At 39.7% G+C, this 22,151-nt stretch overlaps 1 protein-coding gene across 1 annotated transcript; it reads right to left on the bottom strand.

Moving 5' to 3' along the window:
* Positions 1–15,451: 15,451 nt before the first annotated feature.
* On the bottom strand, positions 15,452–19,679 carry LOC109010272 (protein NRT1/ PTR FAMILY 4.5-like). The gene is made up of 6 exons (XM_018991050.1): positions 19,606–19,679; positions 19,213–19,297; positions 18,875–19,092; positions 17,435–17,881; positions 16,408–16,532; positions 15,452–16,316 (listed from the first exon to the last, which is right to left on the bottom strand). The coding sequence occupies exons 1-6, from the start codon at positions 19,606–19,608 to the stop codon at positions 15,452–15,454; spliced, it is 1,743 nt and encodes a 580-aa protein (XP_018846595.1). The 5' UTR covers positions 19,609–19,679.
* Between the last annotated feature and the right edge of the window lie 2,472 nt (positions 19,680–22,151).

Here is a 22,151-nt window from a genome sequence, read left to right as displayed (position 1 = left end):
TGGGCTAGATTTTAGTGAAATACTTATTTTATTCCGTATTTTATTTTTTGCCCACAATTAGAATTTTACCTCTATCCTTTAGCTATTTAAGCCTGATTTGTGGACTTTTGCAGTGTTGCAAGAGTATCGATTAAGACCGAATGGTTCGGTCTGGACCAAACTGGACGGATAGTCTTATTGGTTGGTCTTGCTCCCAAACTGTATAAATCTTTTCGATCATGTACCAATACAAAGGTTGAACTTCGTGCCTTACTTGAAGGGCTTCGTCTTTGCAAAATTGCCGGTTGGAGGGAGGTGGATGTTGATTGTGATTCTCAAGTGGTTGTTTCCTGGGTTAATTCTAGGAGATGCTCTCTCTAGTATTTGTGGGATTTCTGGGAACTTATTGTCGATCATCTTGAGGTGATGGGAATTGAATGTCACTGTTGCTTTAGGGAAGGGAACTCAGTGGCAGATTCCTTAGCTAAGGAGGGCGCGCTTGGTGTGGATAGGTTTTATTTGGATATTCAGAGTCTTCCGTGTCATATTAGAGGCCTTGCTAGGCTGGACAAAGATGGCCTAGCTTACATTCGGATTTAGCATTCTGTTTTTGCTAGGCATGTTGAAAGGTTTGTTTAGGCATGTTTAGAGGACAGTTCTCTTGGCTTATTTAGTGGATATTAGGCTTGCTTAGAGTTGTTTCTGTTTTGGTTTTGGTGGTTGGTGTTTGGGAGTGTTTGATGTAATCTTCCTAAGTTTTCTTGTACCACGGTATTCCTTCGCCCCAAGTGAGGGTTTTTTTTTTCAATAAACTTGGGACGAGGCCACTATTGGACATGTGGCTATCGGCTCTTCTTAAAAAAAAAAAAACTAATATATCATACGATAAATCATGTTATTATATGTAGATACATACTCTACTATTTACACCTAATTAAAGTAATTAGGCAATTTCTTTTAAGATAGCTAAATTGCAAGTATGCATGAAGAATATAATATATATATATATATATATACAATGAAAGTATTTACTATTCATTCACCACATATAAAATTTTAAAAAGCTAACTTCATTTTAATTTTACTAATTTAATTAATTTTTTGTATTTTATTTTTTTCAAAAAAAGAAAAAAAATGTTCATGGACTTAATCAAACCGATTGGACCAATCGAACAGATAACTAATAGCCCGAGCTATAGAGGTAATCGGTTTGGTCTAGTCTTACAAAAATGATGGATCGAAATTTTTGGTCCATGACCCCCCCGCCCTCGGGGACTCGACTTTTGCTGAAGGAGATGCTTGATCATTGCATGCGGGTTGTTAGCCGTTGATCACCAAGTGCGAGTGTTAGCCCCAATCGCATGTGCGTTGCTAGCACTTAGCTTTGTAAGTTGGCGGGAGATGTTGCTCGACTATGCTATTGTGGTTAGAGCTTGACTCTAGGATTGCCAGCTATGTCGTGAAGTTTTCTCCAAAAACCAACTGATTAGTGCAAATAATACAAATCACAAGCTCTAGACTTGCAAGTCTGAGCCATTTCCCTAGAGTGTGGTGAAGGCTTTGAGGTGCTTAGGTGAGGCTCAAGGGCGGCCCCGCTTTGGTGACAATGAAGATCCGATGTACCAGAGTGAGTGCTCCCAAGCGGTCTATTCCAACGAATATAGGGTGTTGAGGTGCCTGAGCACTGCTCAAGGGCGACCCCTGAGCTAATGCTCTGAGCTAGCCTTGTAGTTTGAAATAGCATCGTTCCTCATGGAAGTTTGTTGCTTAGAGAGTTTTCTTATTTATTAGGAAGAGCGTTGTGGGTTTGGGAGGGCACTGTTGCTCGGCGTGTGCCTCTGCTTTGACAAAGATAAGGAGCTAGGTGGCGAGAGGTGTTCTCGATCACACTGCTCCTGTAGGGACTTTCTAGACCGTGTTGCTACAGAAGATGTACTGGACTGTGCTACTGTGAGGGGAGTGGCGGTCCATCACTCTGTTGTGAGAGATGTACTTGACCATGCCACTACAAGGGGAGTGATGCTCCATTGCCTTACTCTTCCGGGAGATGTACTCGACCTCACTGCTCCTGCAAGAGATGTACCTGGCTGCACTGCTCTTGTGGGAGACGTACGTAATCGCACTGCGAAGAAAGGAGTGGTGCTTTGTCTTTCTGCTATAAGAGATATACTCAGCCACACTGGTGTGAGGGGAGAAATTCTTCGCCGCACTACTCCTACAAAAGATGTACTCAACGCACTGCTGTGGGGGGAGCGATGCTCCATTGTGTTGCTGCGGCTGGAGGCTGTAATCCATTGCTTTGTTCCGTTAGGGGATGTACTCGACATTGTTGCTATGCTTGGAGCGATACTCCACTGAGTTGGGATGTTTTTACCAAACATCAAATTGGTTAGTGTAGATAACCCAAATCACAAGTTCGAGACTCACAAGCTTGAGCCGTGTTGTCGGACCAAGGGCTCAGAGTGCTGGTGAATTAGGGATCTCCAAATGTGAATTGGTTTGGGAGTTTTATTTTCAATAACCTTGGGCAGCGTTGCAGGTACATCAACACCAGCTTCATGTTGCTCAGCCTTCTATGTTTGGCATCACACTTAATTTGCCTTTTCTAATGAGATTGTTGAAGCTTTCTCTGTCTGCCAAAGTTCAAACAAGTACGAATACTATTTCTTGTCTATTCGACTGGCTATGTTCTTGGGTTTTTGCTAAGATTCTAAATCCCAATTCCTTGCCTTTTCTTCGCAACCAAATAGAAGGTGGAACGATCTGATCATGACTTTCACCTACTTTCAACTTGGTCGGTTCGGTTTGGTTACCCCTTGGCACCACGTCATTCTTACAACTAGTCTTGGTGCTTATGGCAAACAAGCTTATCGATAGTGGTCAGTGGGCAGTTTTATGCTACACCGCTTAGGCACTCCGAATGAAGGGTGGTCTAATGCTTTCCAATGGATGAGACTTCGCCGTCCTTGCCTATGTGCCTTTAGAATGACAGGTCTGAATTTTTCCACTAGAGCTTCGATTGATGGGTTGGACCTTGCTTGGGGCTGATGACAAGCGAGGTTCTTCCTGCTAGCCTTGATTTGGTGGGCAACATGTTATTGCTCATTGTGGGCAGTCGGTGCCCACTAGAGTTCAATTCGCCTAACGGCAAGGGCTGAACGGGAAATGTCCCATCACCCTTGCCTACACCCTCCAACAATGCACTAGAATTCAACTTTGATACAATAAATTATGGCTCAAGTACTGTTTGAAGATACTCTAGTCCGCGTGCAACGCCAATAGCAACCTTCACATGTTCACTCAAAGAACTAGCTTTTCCATTTGATTTAGATTCAAAAATCATCATCCTAATAAATGGAGATCTCTCTCTACAATAACCAAGGAGTTTCCCATGCTCTCATGGCTTAATCTTGCCAAATCGATGACCTCTCTCTGGAAGTAGAGCTCAAGATTATCTATGCTATTCCTTGATGTAGAGGGATACCACTGCAATCTCAGGTCTACCTATTATTGTACCTTTGTAGATAACACCATTTGGTGAGGAGCCAACAACCATGTTGTAGTCCTCACAGGCTATTTCATGGTCTTGTCAGCTGTATTGTACTGCATCTTTCAATGATTCCAATTCTATGCATATGGTCATAGAATCCTTTCGACTTGATGACCTCTTCTGGGGGAATTATAATAGAAAATTTTGTATTGAGCTTCTGAAGTGCAGTAAGAATCGCATCCATTAAGAGAAAACCCAACGTGGTTGTTATTGCTATTTCAAGAGCAAAAAAGCCAGGCAAACTTTGATGGCCCCTGATGCTTAGATAGATCTCCTACTGGTAGGTGTGTCACGTTGCCTCTAGTATGGTTTTTGGTAAGTGGAGCACCAATTCACTGTGTGGCTGGACGTTGCTTGGAACCTTTGTCTTGGAGGTAGTTCCCTTGAAAGCTTGTGCTTGGAAGGTGCTCCAAGCGCTTGGGTATTGCTCCCTGTTTCCTTTTCGCTACTTGCCATGGTGAGTGATGGGCTACGATGGGCAAGATTAGTGCTTGCCTACTATTTATCTTGGGTGCCTGGCTCCTTCCTCACCACGATAAGTTCCTCATGGTTGGCGGGATCGTTGCTTGCCATCGAGATGGAAAGCTAGGCAAGCCTGTGTTTACTAGTGGGCATCCTTTGCCTATTGCTTACCACAGGAAGTGGCGAGCTAAGTTGTTGTGGCGAGGAAATTTATCGGTGGGTTTAGGACTAGGTGAAAGTAGTTTTGTCCTCAGGCTTTGCTTTGTACCAAGCACTGGCCACTAGTAACGCACTCCTACTATCATTTCTCTGATAATAAAAACATGGAGACTGATGAGAATGACATGGTCGTGAAGTGGATTTCTTAAGTTTGGTTAAGAGTGGCAAGCATGAAACATGCAAACATGGGAAGTGGCAAGCTAAGGAACATGCCTATGGCTGTTGTCTGCCATGGGAAGCGGCAAGTGGGGCAATGTTCCTCTTGTTGTTGCTCGCCATAGAAAGTGGTGAGTTGTGGTGGGTAAACATTTAACCCACGTGTATGGTTGCTGTGTGCATGGTGCTTGGCCAAGCTCAAGGTGACAAGCAATGGCCTCAAGTGGGTTAGCCACGGTGGGCAAGCTCGGTGCTTGCCCATTGCCTTCTTTGAGTGGCAGGGTCGTTGCCCGCTGGCAGGCTAGACATGCTCAGTGCTTATCGACAAGATGTATTTTGGCGGTTGCCCACCAGGGGGAGTGGTGAGCTACCTGTAGGAAACACACCTCACCATAGCAGGCAACTTGCCCGCTATGGTGAGTCCATCATGGTGGTGACAAAACACTGATGGACTAGACAGTGGGCTAGACACCGTGCATCCAAGCTTCTTGGCAAGTTGGCTCGTGATTGGGTAAGGTGAGCGTGCACAATTTCCCATCACTATGTGTCTAGAGGGCGTTTTGCTTGCTAGCTTCCAAAGTTGTGTGTGTGCGTGACTTGGTGAGGCTTCAAGCTACGATGGCAGGCTCATTGCCCACCATGTGAGTTGTGAGCAATTATGGCAAGCTCGTCGCTTTCCTCTGATTGCCCAATGTATTCTATCCATCACCTGCCAAGGTGGTGGCAAGCTTGATGAGGGTCCTAAACACATATTGACAAGATCTTTGCTTGCCACATGGGTGGCGAGTTGTCATGAGCAAGCTTAGTCCTTGCACACGACTGCGAGTGCCCTACGCCACCACACTAGCATCATATAAGATATTTCACAATATGAGAATGTTAAGGAACCAAAGACAAAAGTAAAGGGGAGTGATGATAACATCAAATCATGCAACAAGACAAAATGAACCTTATAAAACAAGGTCCAGAAGGTTGAACTTAAAGCAAAAGGTATTACATATTAAATATATTACAATACGTTGGCCTACAAAAACCCATGAAAATATACCGCTAAAACAATATAAAGACGTAGAGTTAACATCTAAGGGGCTAGGTCGCCAGTTAGAGGATGTTGAGGCAATTGGTTCATGAAGGCACCCGACATCACATCTGTACTAGGGAATCTAGGAACTACAAGGCAGCGGGATTGAGGAGGAGTGTCTTCAGGTTCAAAGTCCTTAGGTCTGTCTCCGGTCGAGCTAACATAAGCCTTTTAAGTGTTAGTAACTCGAGGTGGAAGCCTGCTTATTCCCAGACTTGGTCTCTCACCCTGGTAGTCGTAGAGATTTGAGTGTGAAGGCTGACGATCTCTTCCCGGGGGGAAGACCTAAGCTTGACTTCCAACTCATGAATGCGCCACTGGGATAGGGCGAGCTTTGCCTTCATGGTCTCAGTTACTCGACTAAGATGGAACTAATGTCCATCGTGTTGCTTAAGCTCATCCTAACAAACCTGAACCAAGCCTCCATCTGTTCCAACTCATCGCGGGTGGTGTCAAGATCCATCTAGGGGTGCCAACGAGAACCCTTGACCTATTAAATTCTCTCTGTATACTTAGAGTTGCTCCCCCTCACGTCGTTTACATCAACCTCCAGTCTATTGTCACGATCATGTTCTTCATCCAACACATCATCCAAAAGTATGGATGTGTGGTTGGCCTCTCACTCATGCTCCGGAGCCTAGGCCAACTCACTCAGAGCCCTCTCTAGGGAAGACCTCCCTATAGCAAAAGCACACTAAAGGCCAGAAACCTCTGCCCTTAGGATATAAATCTCGGCCTCTTGGATACACGAGCGAGAACCTAGTCAAAAGTATGCATCCTCCCACTTTTCCTTCATCTTAGAAACAACCAGTGCCCCTATGCTGCTAACTCCGAGCGTTTAACTGGTAGTGCCCCTATGTCGTTGAAACAACAAGCTTAGTTCTTGCCCATGATTGCTAGTGCCCCTCTGCCCTCACCTATGAGTGTGTAGTTGATGGGTGGTTTTTTCACCAGTTTTCAATGCATGTGACGTGCCTGCCATTGGGCCATGCTACATAAATGCCAATCGTGGCAGGGAGTTGGGTGACTGTATGTGAGGGTGGAGCCAGTGAGTAACAGGTGGGGAAACTCCCACCAGCTGGTCCCGTGGCTAGACTTGGGCCACACCATGCAAGGCAGTGGCAGCCGCCCCGTCAAATCTCTAGGTGCACAGTTAGTGCTCCCGTTACGTTCTCTGTGCATGGTATGCACAGTAGTCCTTCACATGCACAATGCACGCCATGCAACCAAACTTTCTCTCTTTCTCACTTTTCATCTCCTTTTCACACTCTCATGACTAATGAATTGAAAATTAGTCAAATTATCCTTCTTCCATTTCATTTGCAAAGAATAAATTGATTTCACAGATGGCGCCAAATTATTGATACATTTTTTTTTGTACAGACCAGAAAGAAAGAAGGAGCCATCCTTGGCCCACGATAGTAGCTTGAGAGTCGGTACGAAGTCCTTGCGTTCATCCATAAAAGTAAATAATAAACAAAATATAAATGAGAGAGACATACATAGATTTATGTGGTTTGACATAAAACCTACCTTCACGAGGTATTTGGAGGGCAAATCCACTATGCTTGGTAAGGCGGCCAGATGCTTAAAAATATATAGTTCATTGTAATGGCAAGAGTTGCAGTAGAGAGGTTGAAGCCCCCTTTCAGGAAAGAAGGTGATTCATTTAATTGGAATAGATTCAGTTTCATGGATCAGTAGTAGTTCAATGGCTAATGTATCTTTTACAAAGTTACAATCGATCTTTGTCATCCCTACTGAGGCTCTAACGCTGGACACGAAGTGGTAGGATGAAATCGTTCAATTGTACTTTTGATTGGACATGATCTTTTCAGCCTTGTTTAACGAGGGATTATATAGTGAGATAAATCATCATGTCTAAGGCTCACTCTAAATTGGTTTAGTAGGCAAGTTAAATGGAAACACAATTAATTGGATTCAATTGAAGTATCAATTTATTCTCCTCTCTTTTCTCTTAGGAAAACGGGTGGAGCGAGAGTCAGTGCAAAGACACGTGAGTGAGTGCGGGAGGTGGTTATAACAGAAAAAGGAAGGAATTAACAGGTGGTCCTTGCTGTACTTCGAGAAAGATTCAGGGGGTATTGGTGTCATGTGGCAAAAGGCTACGGAAGCATATGACGATTGGCGTAAAATTGCTGACAAAGGAGAGAATATTCCGTTGAAGGATGGAGTGTTTAAAGGAAAAATTGAAGGGTTTCCGACAGAGAGAGGAGGAGAAAGTTGTGATTGAAATTGAGGAGGAAGTGTCGAATGAGCTAAAGTTGAAGGAACAGAGGTATTTAATGGGGAAGATCTGTTCTACCAGATTGATAAGTGGAGAAGTGGTGGGAGCAATGATGGCAAAAATCTAAAGAACAAGCAAGGCAACTCAATTCACTGAGGTAAATCCAAATAATTTTGTCATTGTGTTTAAATATCTGGTGGACAAACAAAACGTTTGGTCTGGTAGACCTTGGTTGTTTGATAATCAGTTGATGGTTATGAAGGAGTTCGATGGTTACTCCCCTTTACAGAATATTAGTTTTGATACCAAATTCTTTTGGGTATGGTTTCATAACTTACCATTATCGTGTATGACAAAAGAGAGAGGTGAGCTAATAGGGAGTACGATGGGTGAAGTGGAGGAGGTGGATGTGAAGGACGATGGAAGTGGGTGGGGTAGTTTTCTAAGAGTTTAGATTATGTTGAATTTGACCTAGCCGCTGGCAAGAGGTAGAAGGTGGAAAGTTAAAGGAAATAGTATATGGATTCATTTTAGCTATGAAAAAATGCCCAAAATTTGCTTTTCATGTGGATGTATAGTGCACGGGACTAGTGGTTGCAGCAGTGGTGAAGAGAATTTTGAAGGGGAAGGTAAGTAATATGGTTTATGGATGAGGGCCTAGCATTTTCATAGAAACAAATTCCCGTATAATGGGGTTGGCAGGGCTGATGAAGGCAACTAGTGGAGGAATGAAGGGGGAAACTTATTCTGTAATGGGGAAAATGGGGATGAAAAAGAAGGAGAGGTAAGTAGGGTTAAAGAAGTGAGTGAGGGAGGAAAAAGTGATAGTCTGAATATGGAGGAAAAATAATGTTCAGAGGGGTTACATAATAATGGGGATGATCTAGAAGGGAGTAAAAACAACGAGAAAAAAGGAGAAGAAAGGATGAGTGAATGGGAGTGGGGTCTAATTGAAGGAGTGAGGGAGAGAGTTTATTTTTCATCACAGCCACAAGAAGAAGTTTTGTCTACTAGGGGAGAGGGGAGACTGCAGGAGGTAGTAGTAACCTTTGAGGAGGGGAGTATGGTGGAGGTGGAGAAGCTTGTTAAAAAGGGGGTTTGGAAGAGGAAAGCTGGAGCCAAACCAAGAAGGAAGGGGCTAATGAAAAAGGAAAATCAAAGTAAAAAGAGAGGTAGTGCTGAGGTGGAGGACAGGGAAAATGAGAAGATAAGCAGGAAGGTAAACTGGAAGTTGGAGGCTGTGCAGGTGAGGGTGAAGGTGAAAACACTGATGTATTGGCGGTGGCTGGAAGTCAGCCCAACCAAGTATTATGAAAATATTGAGTTGGAACTGCCGAGAATTGGGGAATTCTCGGACAATTCAAGATCTCTGTTCTATGGCAAAGAAGAATAAGCCCAACTTAGTTTTTATTATGGAAACTAAGATTAAAAACAAAAACTGTTGGAATTTTAAAAAAATGCTGGCTTGTAAGGGTTGTTTTGAGGTGGAGGCAGAGGGAAGAAAGGGTAGTTTATTGTTGTTATGGGATTTTAGGGTGAGAGTGGAAATTGTGAATTATTCTCAAAGACACATAAATGCATGGATATAGCATGAGGGAGAAAGTAGATGGATGTTTACCTGTTTTTATGGACACCTAGAGACAATCAAGAGGAGGGACATGGTTGTTGCTGAAATCAATGAAGCCAAAAGATGGAGAAGGATGGTGCAAAGTAGGGGATTTTAACGAAATCCTTACAAATGATGAGAAATGGGGAGGAAAGGCAAGACCTGAGGGACAAATGCAGCTGTTTAGGGAAGTTTTGAGTGAGGGAAACTTATATGATTTAGGCTGGAAGGGGGATAAATATAAGTAGAGTAATGCACACAGTGATTAAAGTTTTACAAAGGAAAGGTTGGATAGGGCAGTGGCCAATCCTAAGTGGCTGTAAACATACAAGGAGGCTTGGGTGGAAATAATGGTGGCCAGAACATCAGATCACAAACCTTTAGTAGTCCATTTAATTAAAAGAAGAACTATTGTAGATGGAAGGTGTAGGTGGAAACCAAAAGCCGTTCAGATATGAGGCCATTTGGGCCGTAGAAGAGGACTGTGAAGGGGTTGTAAAAGAAGCTTGGAAGAGTGAGCAACTTGAAGGTCCACAGTAGAGTAGGGTGACTCTTTTTTGCAGAAAAGTAAAGCTACTTTTCAGAGGTGGAGTTTGAGGAGGCAGGAGGGAATGAAGGAAATAGAAGAGAAAACCAAACTATTAAGGAATCTGCAAGTAGAGGAATGTCACATAAATGTGGGAGAAATTAGGAAGGTAACTGCTGAATTGAATGTGTTATTAGAGAAGGAAGATCTGTGGTGGAAACAAAGGGCAAAAATATAATTGGTATAAGCATGGAGATCGGAACACTAAATATTCCATGCTTGTACCAACAAAAGGAGAAAAATAAATTTCATTAAAGAAGTGGAGGATGGGGACAATAGAATGGTTGGTGGCTTTAAGAAGATTGAAGAAACCTTTAGAAATTACTTTGGCAAACTGTTTCAAACTACAAAGCCAAGTAGAGAGGAGATAGAGAGCTTCCTTGTGGGATTGAACTCAAGGGTCTAGGTTGAGATCAATGAAAGGTTAACTAGAAGCTTCTCTGATTTGGAAGTGGAAGAGGCTGTAAGGCAGATGGCTCCATTAAAAGCCCCTAGTCCAGATGGGTTTGGCCCTTGTTTTTACCAAAGTCACTGGAGCATAATTTTTGGAGAGTTGTGTAAAGCTGCAATGGAGATTCTAAATGGTAACCCTCTAGACCCTTTACATAATTTTACTTATATAGCCTTGATCCCCAAGTCAAAAAATCCAAAAAACGTTAGTGAGTTCAGACCTATTAGTTTGTGTAATGTCATGTATAAAATAGTTTCTAAAGCTATCACAAACAGGTTCAAAGGGGTCTTAGTTGAAATCATTTCCCCAAACCAGAGTGTCTTTCTTCCTTGTAGATTGATACATGATAACACAATGATGGCCAATGAGTTGTTGCATTCCATGAAAACTAGGAAGAAGGGTAAAGTGGGAAGTATGGCCATGAAGCTAGATATGTCTAAAGCATATGACCGTATTAAGTGGGTTTTTTTGGAGGCTGTTTTGATTAAGTTGGGTTTTTGTGAGAAGTGGGTGAGCCTAGTAATGAAGTGTGTTAAATCAGTTACATACTCAGTGTTAATTAATGGTTCCCCTGGGTATAAGTTTAAGCCTTCAAGAGGTTTGAGACAATGAGACTGATAAGTGTTATTTTTATGTGATTTTTATCACTATTTTATTTATGAAAAATATCATTTTCCCTTCAATATTATTATTTTATTTTATTTCTACATATTTTTATTTATTTTCTTGGATTTGGTGGAATGGGAAGATTTAGTACAAAATGAGAGCATTTTGGTACAAAAGAAGAGATTATGGATCCAGACCGATGAGAGGCAGTGAGATCTGAAGAGAGCCGATGAGATTTGGGCGAGGAGCCTTGTCTCGTGGGTAGCAAAAAGATTTATCTCGCCCAAAGGCAAGAATACTTACCTCTCGATAGGCGAGGAGACTTGCGACCAGAAGGCGCGAATACTTGGCGACAAGACTCTAGGCACTTAGATTGAGCGACTAGTCTAAACGACCAACTTAAGAGACCAACCTAAACGACATCGTGGGCAACAACTAGAAAATGTGAGAGCAGTCTTTCATCCCGGCCAAGAGTCTTTCCACTCGGTAGGCGAGGAGAGGGCCGTGTGGTCTTTGTGACCTCCACGCCCAGTCATTTGTGACCTTCTTGCCAGTTATACCTCACATGACATCTACTCGGTGGGATAATCCCTCCTGATTAGGATCAATCTGCCGCTAACCACCAAATCTGAGTTCGCAATCAATCTTTTGGCGACCAAATCCTCCCGTACTCCACAATTCAAGCCGCATATCACTAAATCTTCCCTTTTAGATAATTTCAATATTCTTGGGATAATTTCCTTTTATGTTAACATCTATCTTTAGAAACTATTTTCCAGATTTTTAGGTTAGATTGTAGCCGTATTTATTTTGTTTCCGGATTTGAGTTTTGACATCTATTTAATCACGTCTTGTGGGATGAATATGAGTCTTGGTTCTTAATCTTAGTTTTAGTTTTAGTCTTTGATTTTTGAGTTTTGAGTTTTAGAGAGTCCGAGTTTAGGTTTCGATAGTTTAGAGTTTATTATTTGAGTTTCTTTCAATGAGGCAAATTTGGGGAAGCAGAGGCGAGAGTCGCATGCTTCATCAACTAAATCCAATGAAGAACGCCAATTTTATTTTTTTATTTTTAATTTCATTATGAACTAATTTTATTTTCTAGAGCTTTGATATAGCTTAGCATTGAACACACAGTTTATATTCAAAGTTATTTTATTTTCAATATTTCAATGATTGAGTGTTTATTTCTTGTTTTTAATACTTACAATTTTCTAGCTAACTATTGTTCGATATTTTGGATTGCAATGAGACCGAGAGGTGATTTTTTATTAAAGCTCTAGGATTAAACACCATTAGTTGAATGAGTCTCTAATTAATTAAATTCACATAGAGATATGGAGTTATTAGTTGGAGATATTTTTGGTATTGTTCAAGAGAAAATATTGAATAGTTAAAGGATTTTTATGATCAACTTGGGATAATTAAGATTATAGAACAAGGAAGAATAAACTGTGTGAGATTTACTAGGTGAAGTCAAATGCTCTAGATCTATTCTTATTATTTTTGGAATTTTAATTTTAATGTTCTTTTCTCCAGTTTAATGTAGATAAATCATTCTTCAAATTTCGATTTTCCAAATAGTAATTAATTTAGTCAATTTCAATACTCAATAGCATAATTATTCATTGTGGGTTTGATATTTGTTTTCTTTAAAATACTTTACTACTTGTTATGATTCTATGCACTTGTAGATATATTTTTATACGAACAAGGACCCCCTTATCACCCTACCTTTTCTTAATCTGTGCTGAAAGTTTAAACTCTCTTCTTAACCATTATGAGAAAAGGCATTTCACTAGAGGGGTCCCAAGTGGCTCGAGGTGGAACAAGTATCAATGATTGTATCTTAATTGGGAGAGCAAGGATGGAGGAGGGGAGAAGGCTACAAGAGGTGCTGAAACTATATGAAAAGGCCTTAAGCCAGTTTCTAAACAAAGATAAGACTGCTATTTTTTTCAGCAATAATACCAAAGCAGCTGACAAAAAGGCCATTATGGAAGCTGAGAATTCTGTTGTGTGTGGAACATATGGAAAGTACCTTGGTCTTTCTGTTATGGTAGGAAGATCAAAGTTTCATACATTTAGGAACCTCAAAGAAAGAATATGGCAGAAAATGAGCAGTTGGGAGAACAATTTCATTTTGCAAGCTGGTAAAGAGATTCTGATCAAGGCAGTCCTATAGGCCATTCCTACATATACCATGTGTGTTTTCAAACTTCCCAAGAGATTGTGTCAGGAGATCAATGGACTATTTGCAAAATTCTAGTGGGGAATGCAGTAGGAAGGTAAGGGGATCGTGTGGAGGAAATGGGAAAAGTTGGGACTTCAATAAGGTAAGGGTGGTATGGGCTTTCGGGATCTGGAGAGCTTTAACACAGCTCTTCTTGCAAAACAAGGATGGAGGCTTCTTAAATTCCCTAACTCTTTGGTAGCAACCATTTTCAAGGAAAATATTATAGAAATCCAGCTTCTTGAAAGTGAAATTGGCTTCACAGCCATCTCTAATATGGATAGGCATATGCTCTACCAGGGATCTTTTAAAAGAAGGGATTAGATTGAGGGTAGGAGATGGGAGGGACATCAAGATATGGGGACATAAGTGGCTTTTCTTCTTTCATGGTTCAATCACCTGTTGCTGTGTTGCAGGAAGACTCAAAAGTAGAAGCCTTAATTGATAAACATAAGGGTGAATGGGATGAAGGTGTGATTAGATCTATTTTTAAAACTGAAGAGACTGAGAACATACTTACCATCCCATTTAGTAGAGGCAGAGCAAAAGATAAGATGTATTGCGGACCTTCAAAAAGTGACATCTTCTCGGTGAAAAATGCATATTATGTGCTTATGGACAGAAGGGAGATGATGAAAGCAGAGTGTTCAAGAGGAGTTAAAGAGGATGAAAGGTGGAGGAATATATGGGAATTAGAAGTGCCTGTTGTAACAAAAACGTTTTTATGAAAAGCAGGAAATAACTTACTGCCTACTAAAGTGAACTTGTTTAAAATGAGAGTGGTGAAGGATAAAAAATGTCCTATGTGTGAGATTGAAGAAGAAACTTTGATGCATGTGTTATGGGAGTGTCATGCTGCAAATGACATCTGGGGAAGTGACAAAAGCTGTGTTCAAAAGTGGGGCAAATTTGAAGATGACTTTCTGCTATTGTGGGATAAATGCAGGAGTTCTCTAAACAAGGGCTAGTTGGAGGAGATGGCAATAACTCTTAAGAAAGTTTGGTTACGAAGAAATGGTGTGGTTTTTAAAACAGAATGGAATGTCCCAACAAATTAATGTTATCTGCTAAGACTACTGTAAGGAATTACCAAGTAGTGCAGAATTTGGGCAATTCAGACAGTCAAGTGCAGATCAGATGTGCAAACATTCTGAGGTGGGAGAAACCAGATTGTAGATATGTCAAAATTAATTGGGATGCTTCATTGGATCAAAAAAGAAAGAAGATGAGAGTAGGTATTATAATTAGAAATGAGGTTGGGAATATTTTAGCTGCTATGCGCGATCAGAAAGAACATGTAGAGGAGGCAATCATTGCAGAATGTCAAGCATTAAGGATAGCAGTGGAGCTCATGTATAGTGATCTTAATTTTTAGAACACAAAATTTGAAAGGGATGCAAAGGAGGGTCTTCTTGGCAGTTTGTAGTGAAAAAGAGATGCTGACTTGTTATGGTTCATTAGTAGATGTTAGGTTTCATTTTAAGAACAATACACAATGGTCAATATAGTTTGCTCATAGAGAGATAAACATGGTTGCTCATACTTTAGCAAAAAAAGTTTTATCTGTAGAAGGAAAAAAAGTTTGGATAGAGGACTTCCCAGACTTTATTGTGGGATTCCTAAATAGAGATTTCAATTGTATTACTTGATATATTAATAAAATGCAGAGGTTTCTGCAAAAAAAAAAAAAGTACGCAGGTAAATGAAAATGCAAAGAACATGCAGAAAAACAATATCATTTTATGTGTTCAATAATCTATCAAACCATGTGATGACTTGAGTTTATTAATCAGTTTTCTTTTGGCATTGAAGTTTGGATTTCCAGTTGAGAAATTATATTCATCTATAAAATGATCTTATAAAAGTAAAGTTTACAAACTAATGACTTGATATGATATGTTAGATTCTAAAGTTATTTTTATTATAAAATAAATTTGACACTCATTTCATGAAGTCAATTTGTGATCCATCCTTCTTTTTCATTTTAGACACTAGCACAAAACCAGCTGCCCCTCGACAATGGCCGGGATGGGCACAAAAGCCTCAATGGATCACTCCCATTTCAACAATAATTAACTCCACACCTAATGCCTCATGATCCGCTTGGTTGACAAACTGTTTGGAAATTTCTAATATATACGTACATACAAAATGACAAAGCTGGCAATAAAATTACACATCACCTTGGACCACAAATTTTGTAATGGCAGTACATGAGCTACAACATACTAAAAAACCTTGATAAGAAAACCAAAATATCTGAAGTACATCCCTAGCCTAAACTCTTGCCATTTCAAGCTTTCCCTCGGCATCACTTTGCTTCATTTCCACCTTTTTGTATTTATACCAAGATGCACACACCAAATAAAGCCCAAAGTTTACCACACTAATCCCTGACAATAACCAGTAGAAGTAGTTCAAATTATCTCTGTTCAGATTGTTATTAGCCAACCAACCACCACTCACCTTGTTCACCACCTCCACCACCACTGTGCTCAGGAAGTACCCAAATGCCAGTGAGCACCATGAAATGGCTGTGCTGAGTGACTTCATGCCTGCTGAGCTCTCTGCATAGAAAAATTCTAGTATTCCAACTAGGGTAAACATATCTGCAGCACCAAATATGGCATATTGGAACCCCAGCCAAAACACAGTCATTGGTAGAGGTTCAATGCTATCAACCATGTTATGTTGGATAGCCACTGACTTGCGGTGGGTCTCCACAATGCCAGCAACCGCCATGGAAATCGCTGACAACACTAACCCAATGCCAATTCGTTGTAGGTGTCGAATTCCAGTGGGTATTCCTGTGATTTTTCTTGCTAGTGGGACCAACACCCTGTCGTATATTGGAATAAGCATGAACATGAACAGTAGGGGGATCACTGGGATTGAGGGGCCGGGTACTTTAAAGCCCAGGATATAGGGATCCAGGGTTGTGCTTTGTTGGATTGAGAAAGTTTGAAGTTGAGCCAAACATGTGTTCATGAATACAGTGCTAAGTATAATTGGTAGCATGCGGATCAGAATCTTTGTTTCTTCAACTTGTGTCACTGTGCACAAACTCCAGTTGGATTCTAATTGCCTGGTTTCTATTGATGAATCATTGTTACTTCTAATGATTGCTGCCCTGTCAAAAAACCTGTGAAATAGGGCATAGTGTATTTAGATTTCAATCATTACAAGAATACTGCAAGGTAAGGTAAACTCGATGATTTTGTTAACATATATACCTAAATTGTTCTGTTCTCTCCAAGATTTCATCATGCATATTTGTTCCTTTGTCATGAATCTCTAGTAAATCCCCTGCATTCTCTGGATATGGAAGTTTTCGGTTTCGAATGGCAGCCACAAATACCTGAATTTGAAGAACAAAAAACTACTAATTAATCAATAAAGAACATCATGTTTCTGTGCTAGTGAATCATGCACACAAGAGTAGCGATAGTATTAATTAAGAGTTAGTCTACATACAAGTCCGAAATGGAGACCGTTCATGCAAACCTATACAAGTTATGTTTAAAAAAAATTTTTAATTACAATAATATCCTATTTAAAATGATGATTTTTCCCCTTTTATATATATGTATCTTTCTGTGTACACATTACATTCTATCGTTGATACCACACTCAGATAACACATTAATTAATAATTTCAATTAAAAAATCAAAATTGCATATGAGGATGGGGACAAGAAATGTGCATATATAGTACTAGGCATATGGGGTAAGAATATTCCCACTAGGTAGTCATTTAATTATTCATTACCTACCATGAATATGAAACACTAGCTAGGCACGTCAATTAAATATGGCAATACTAGTGATATTTTTTATGGTTCAAACAATAGTGAAAATGTAACGCCCCGGTCTCGGATGGAGTCGGAGAGTTATTTCTTATCACTTAAACTTACATTCCAACAATATATTTATAACTTCAAATTCTCAATGCCATATAATCAACCTCCGATCCCAAAAATACTAAGTCATTAGAACGCGACAAACTTACTTAATATGGCAATACTAGTGATATTTTTTATGGTTCAAATGATAGTCAAAATGTGCATTTTCATGTAGAATTTTTTTTTTTTTATACTGTATTTTATGATCTGCAATCACACCGACTAAAGTTTCATAGTTTAAGTACCTTTATAAGTCAACGATTTAAATGATAAAAGTGGCTGAAAATGGACACATTAGCTGGTGAGATCACTAGAATCATAAAATAAAGAGCATTTCTGTTGTGTACGTAATAGTTACCTGTAGAATTCGAACTAGGGGGCTTCCCTTGGGCACATTATTCCGATACAATGACTTGCCCATGCAGACGAAAACCAATGCAAATAATATCGCAAGAGTGCAGATGCCAAAGCCCCAGTCCCAGCCTTGGTTGGTGGTTATCCATACTATGAAAGTCACCCCAATCATAGCTCCAATGGTGAGGCTAAACAAGAACCAGTTAAAGAAGCTCGACAATTGAGCTGCCTCCTTAGGGTTCTTATCGTCGAATTGGTCTGCTCCCAAGGATGGCAACGCCGCCTTTACCCCGCCAGTTCCGAGTGCAACCATGTATAAACCAGTAAAAAGGATAGCTACATGGCTGGTGTCTGCGACCTCGCATTTGTCCTGTCCGCTTAATCCACCACCATTGCACGGCAAGGGTCTTAGTTGGTGAAGATGTGCTTGTACTGCTAGGAGGGCATATCCCTGCATATGCATGCGTGAATCAGTTGATTAGTCAAACTCATTTAGACTTGAAAGTTAGAAGTACTGGACAAGATTGTTGATGGACATCATCATCATGTATACTTTTTTATTTGAAAAGGAATATGATAGAAAATATGATCAACATTATTAAAAAAGCAAACATTTATATATGATAAGATATCTTTAAAAGAATGGGAATCTATTAGTTTAGCCACCAGAAGACACTCAACAAACCTACAGCTACATGGTGCGTCTAAAGTTGAAATTATGCCTTAGCCAACATGATTGGATGATCATATTACTTGAGCTGTGGATCAAGTGCAACAACAGAAGAATTTATTTATTTTTGTTTGTTGTTGAGTCAATGGCGCATGCCATTTAAAAATGGTTTTAGGCTGTGGCGTACCTTGAAATCTGTTGGTATAGTTGGTATCTGTCTACCTTGATCGCCAGTAATAAGCATGGCTGATCATCCAGAGACAAATTATCCATGGAATATCGATATACCATTATTTGAGATGAAATTTCTTTATTGGTTGCATACAGAAACTGGGTTTAGATCAGTTGTATAAATACTTGTTTAGGGGTTGTCTATGGTACCTTCTGCAGGAGTTAATTTACAGAAATGTGTATATTCCCAGAACTTAATAACAATATTAATTATTTTAGCTTAGGTTGGAATTTTTTCAATTTTCTACTGTTTCTTTTATGTAGTACTGCTCATCATTCTCATCTTATCCGATTGCATTAATAGTTTTTATCAAAGCCCTAGCTATCTAGGTTGGACTGATCCTGAATTATAATCCCTTGGTACAATATATATGAGCAAGAACTGGGTGAGAAAACTCTAGATCAGTTGAAGTACTTGATCATTCAGACCCAAGTGATGAGAACATAGAAGCTTTGCGAAAGCAAGATGAATGAAATATCTATAGGTACTGGAGTTAGGTGATGATATATACACAATCTTGACGAATGGAAGAATAAACTTACCAACAATTCTATGAATGCAAATATCACACAAGTCTTAAATCTTGACAAATAGGTATCACATATGAAACCACCAACGAGTGGGAGCAAGAATGCAGTCCCCATGAAGTTTGTGAGCGTAGTGGCGGATTTTGTTATGCTGAAATTCATATACCCATAAAAATATGTTACAAGGCTCACAGCATTGGTGATGAACGCCATGTTCTCCAGTCCCTCCGTAGCTGCATACATGCATGGCATGATGAATTCACTGTTAAAAACCAACCAACCTACCGACCACAACCGACAGACAAAAAGGTAGTTATAATCTTTATAATTATATGTATAATCATTGTCAGTACCGTATACAAAAAGCGCAGCTCGATTTCCTCCTAGCTTTGTTTCCGGCCTCTCAGCCTTTGTCTTGACATCAGTACCGCAGATGCCCTGGTGAATGATTAAAAACAGAGAATAATATTGCATTATAAATCAAAGTAATTATAGATGAAGCATAGAGCGGAAAACTCGAAACTCAAATATTCCAAGAGAATTAGAAAATGAGATCATATTGAATGCAGTCACCATGCATATATTGCAGAAGAATTGAGAGAGCTCAAGGGAGAAATTTTGGTGGATTTGGAACAGTGAAGAGAGTTGGCCTTGGATGCTCTATACATTTCCAGGCATCACTATCTTTTCTTCACTAATCTAAAGCCAACCTGAAGATTAACTAAAGCTAATTAGCAGCTGCTTACCATTGTGTAGGAATAAGCTGCAGCTTTCTTCTCTGACCCAATAGGAATATTAGGGGAATTAGCTTCTTAGTTACTTGGCAATGGCTATTCAGATTTAACTCCTAGGACTATTTATAGAGGCAAATAGTAGAATAAGGGAATCATATGGCATCTTAATGTCTCCATCTTCACCCATAAAAAGCACTTATTTTAATGATGGATATGTCTTTAGTTGTTAACCTAAGTGTATATGCTGCGTGGTGTCGATAATGATACATTGTACATTATTAGTGCATTCATTCATTCATCTGATCATCAATGTATATCAGGCGAATAGAATAAGGAGAAGAAATATGCAGCTTTGAAATATTTTCTTTGACTTTTGTTCTTAAGCATTTCCAGTCGTTACCAACACTTTTCACAGTGATTTTAATTTCCCGAGAAAACTATTGGTTCTTTAAGAGGTGACGAGTGTTTAATTTTTTATGGGGCTCTCAGGTAGGTACAGCTGATCAAGAGAGAAAAAACTGCTTGCGGCACTTGAACTGTATATATACACGTCCGACAGTCGTAGATGCAGAATCTTGCGGCATATATCCCTCATCAATTATTCAATAGTACTTCTTATCTATAACTATATACTCACAAGTTGACAAATTTTGATGTGATATGCCAATTTTTTTTTCAAGAGTCAGGGCCACCTGTCTACAAGTCTACAAGTGACTATTTCTCAATTTTATTCAAACACCCTCACTTATGACGGAGGAAAACCGTGAATACAAGACCAGCCAACCCAACCTATATTCAAAGAAAACAAACACATAAAACCAAACCAAAAAGAAATGACCCAGAGAACCTTAAACACTAATGCTGGGAAGACCAAGTTTATACATACGAAGGATACCCCTGACATGACGGGGGAGTAACCCACGTGGGTTGAAAAACGGTGAAGGTATGTCATGATCATGATCTTGTGTTAGGGTCCCAAGTGAAAGAGCATGGACATCTTGTTCACTATTAGCTGGTGAAGGTATGTCTTCTGGATTTCTCGTTGGTTTTACCCATCTACCATGAGCATTACGAACCAATCCTTTGTTTTCCAATTGGTACCAAAAATGTGGGATCCTAAGCTCATCCACCAACATGTCACATGCCTTGTTCACTAAAGCAATATCCCTCCTAGCATCCGAGGGAAATGTTGTGGCACTACCAAGAAACCCATCTGCAAGATGAATGCCTAGATATACTTCCATTTTAATACCTTTGTTAATTAGATTACCAATATATATATAATATAGTACTGCATTTTAAATGAAAATTAAAAACCAAGGTCTTCATTTCATGATGTTTGTCCTGTTCTTTGCTAGCTAGATACTTTGTTCTCATGCGCAGCAGTACTGCATGTTGCTACATTCAGCTTTCTAGTCTTGCATGGTTAGGTCTGGGGGATATCATGTCATGTTCTTTAGTAATTAAGCTGTTGAATCAGAACCAAATTTAAACGACAAAAAAAAAAGGTTTTAAATAAAATGCATGTAGCCAAATTCTGCTATTGTTCATCAACCCCTTTAATTGATGATGAATTGTCATTTGGGAGAATTTTACCTTGGATGTTTCTTTTGCGCAGCAAATGTAGAATGCTGGAAAATAATAAACTTGATAACCTTGGAATTGAAGGTGGATCTTTGCCGCTCAATCACCAAGTCATGGCAAATCAACCAACAATGTGCGAAGTTGAGGATGAACTCCACCCATCATTTGTTTTCATATTTGTTTTAACCGGTACATTTGTATTGTGGATGTTTGATCTATATTTTAAAGCTTGTAAAAGACATTAGCTGCTCCTAAGCATGTAGTACTTAATTGCCTTCCATTAATGCACCATATGCCAGTGTATAGGGCTGATGCATGTACTGATGTATTGGCATGGATGGAAACTTGAATTTGTATATATATATATATATATATATATATATATATGCTTTTATTTGGATATTTGAAAACTTGAACTTGAAGTAGTACTTTCCAATCCAGTATTGGAAAGTACTACTTGCCTATATTTGGAATGAGTTGGAGTAGGAAATTAGGTACCCACGGAAAAATATCTCATTTTGTATATTGAATGGTATGGGGTTGAAAAGACCTTTTGCGGCGATTTTCAGTTCGCCGCAATTAAAAGTGACAGTAGAGGATTTTTTTTTTTGTGGCGATATTATTCAAACGTGAAAAAAACAAGCTTAAAATTTGTTATTGCGGCGAACTTTTGTCGCTGCAACTACTGGTTATTGCATCGAATTATGCTTCGCCGCATAGAACTTGCGGCGAATTAAGTTGCCGCAAATTAGTACTGCGGTGATTTTGATCGACGAGAAAAATGTTTATTGCGGCAATTTATTCAAACGCTAGAAGTAATACGCAGATTTTTACGGCGATTTTGGTGTATTAGCGACGAAATAAAATGCTGCAAATACTTTTCGCAGCGCTTTTAATCTGAAGTCCTAAATTTATTTACGGCATTTTTTAGAATAATTGCAGCGAAAAATATCGCCGCAAATAAAAATTATTGG

Source organism: Juglans regia, chromosome 6 (genome assembly GCF_001411555.2).
Source record: "Juglans regia cultivar Chandler chromosome 6, Walnut 2.0, whole genome shotgun sequence".
In the NCBI taxonomy this organism is placed as follows: Eukaryota; Viridiplantae; Streptophyta; class Magnoliopsida; order Fagales; family Juglandaceae; genus Juglans; species Juglans regia.
Note: the sequence above shows the minus strand (reverse complement) of the source record. Positions and strands in the feature narration are given on the sequence as shown.

What these genes read in the sequence shown, in the direction of transcription:
- LOC109010272 (XM_018991050.1), bottom strand. An exon ending in TTGCATTCATAGAATTGTTG is followed by an intron (nt 17,882 to 18,874) that starts GTAAGTTTATTC and finishes ATGCATATGCAG; the next exon opens with GGATATGCCCTCCTAGCAGT. An exon ending in CCCTAGTTCGAATTCTACAG is followed by an intron (nt 16,533 to 17,434) that starts GTAACTATTACG and finishes CTTCAAATTCAG; the next exon opens with GTATTTGTGGCTGCCATTCG.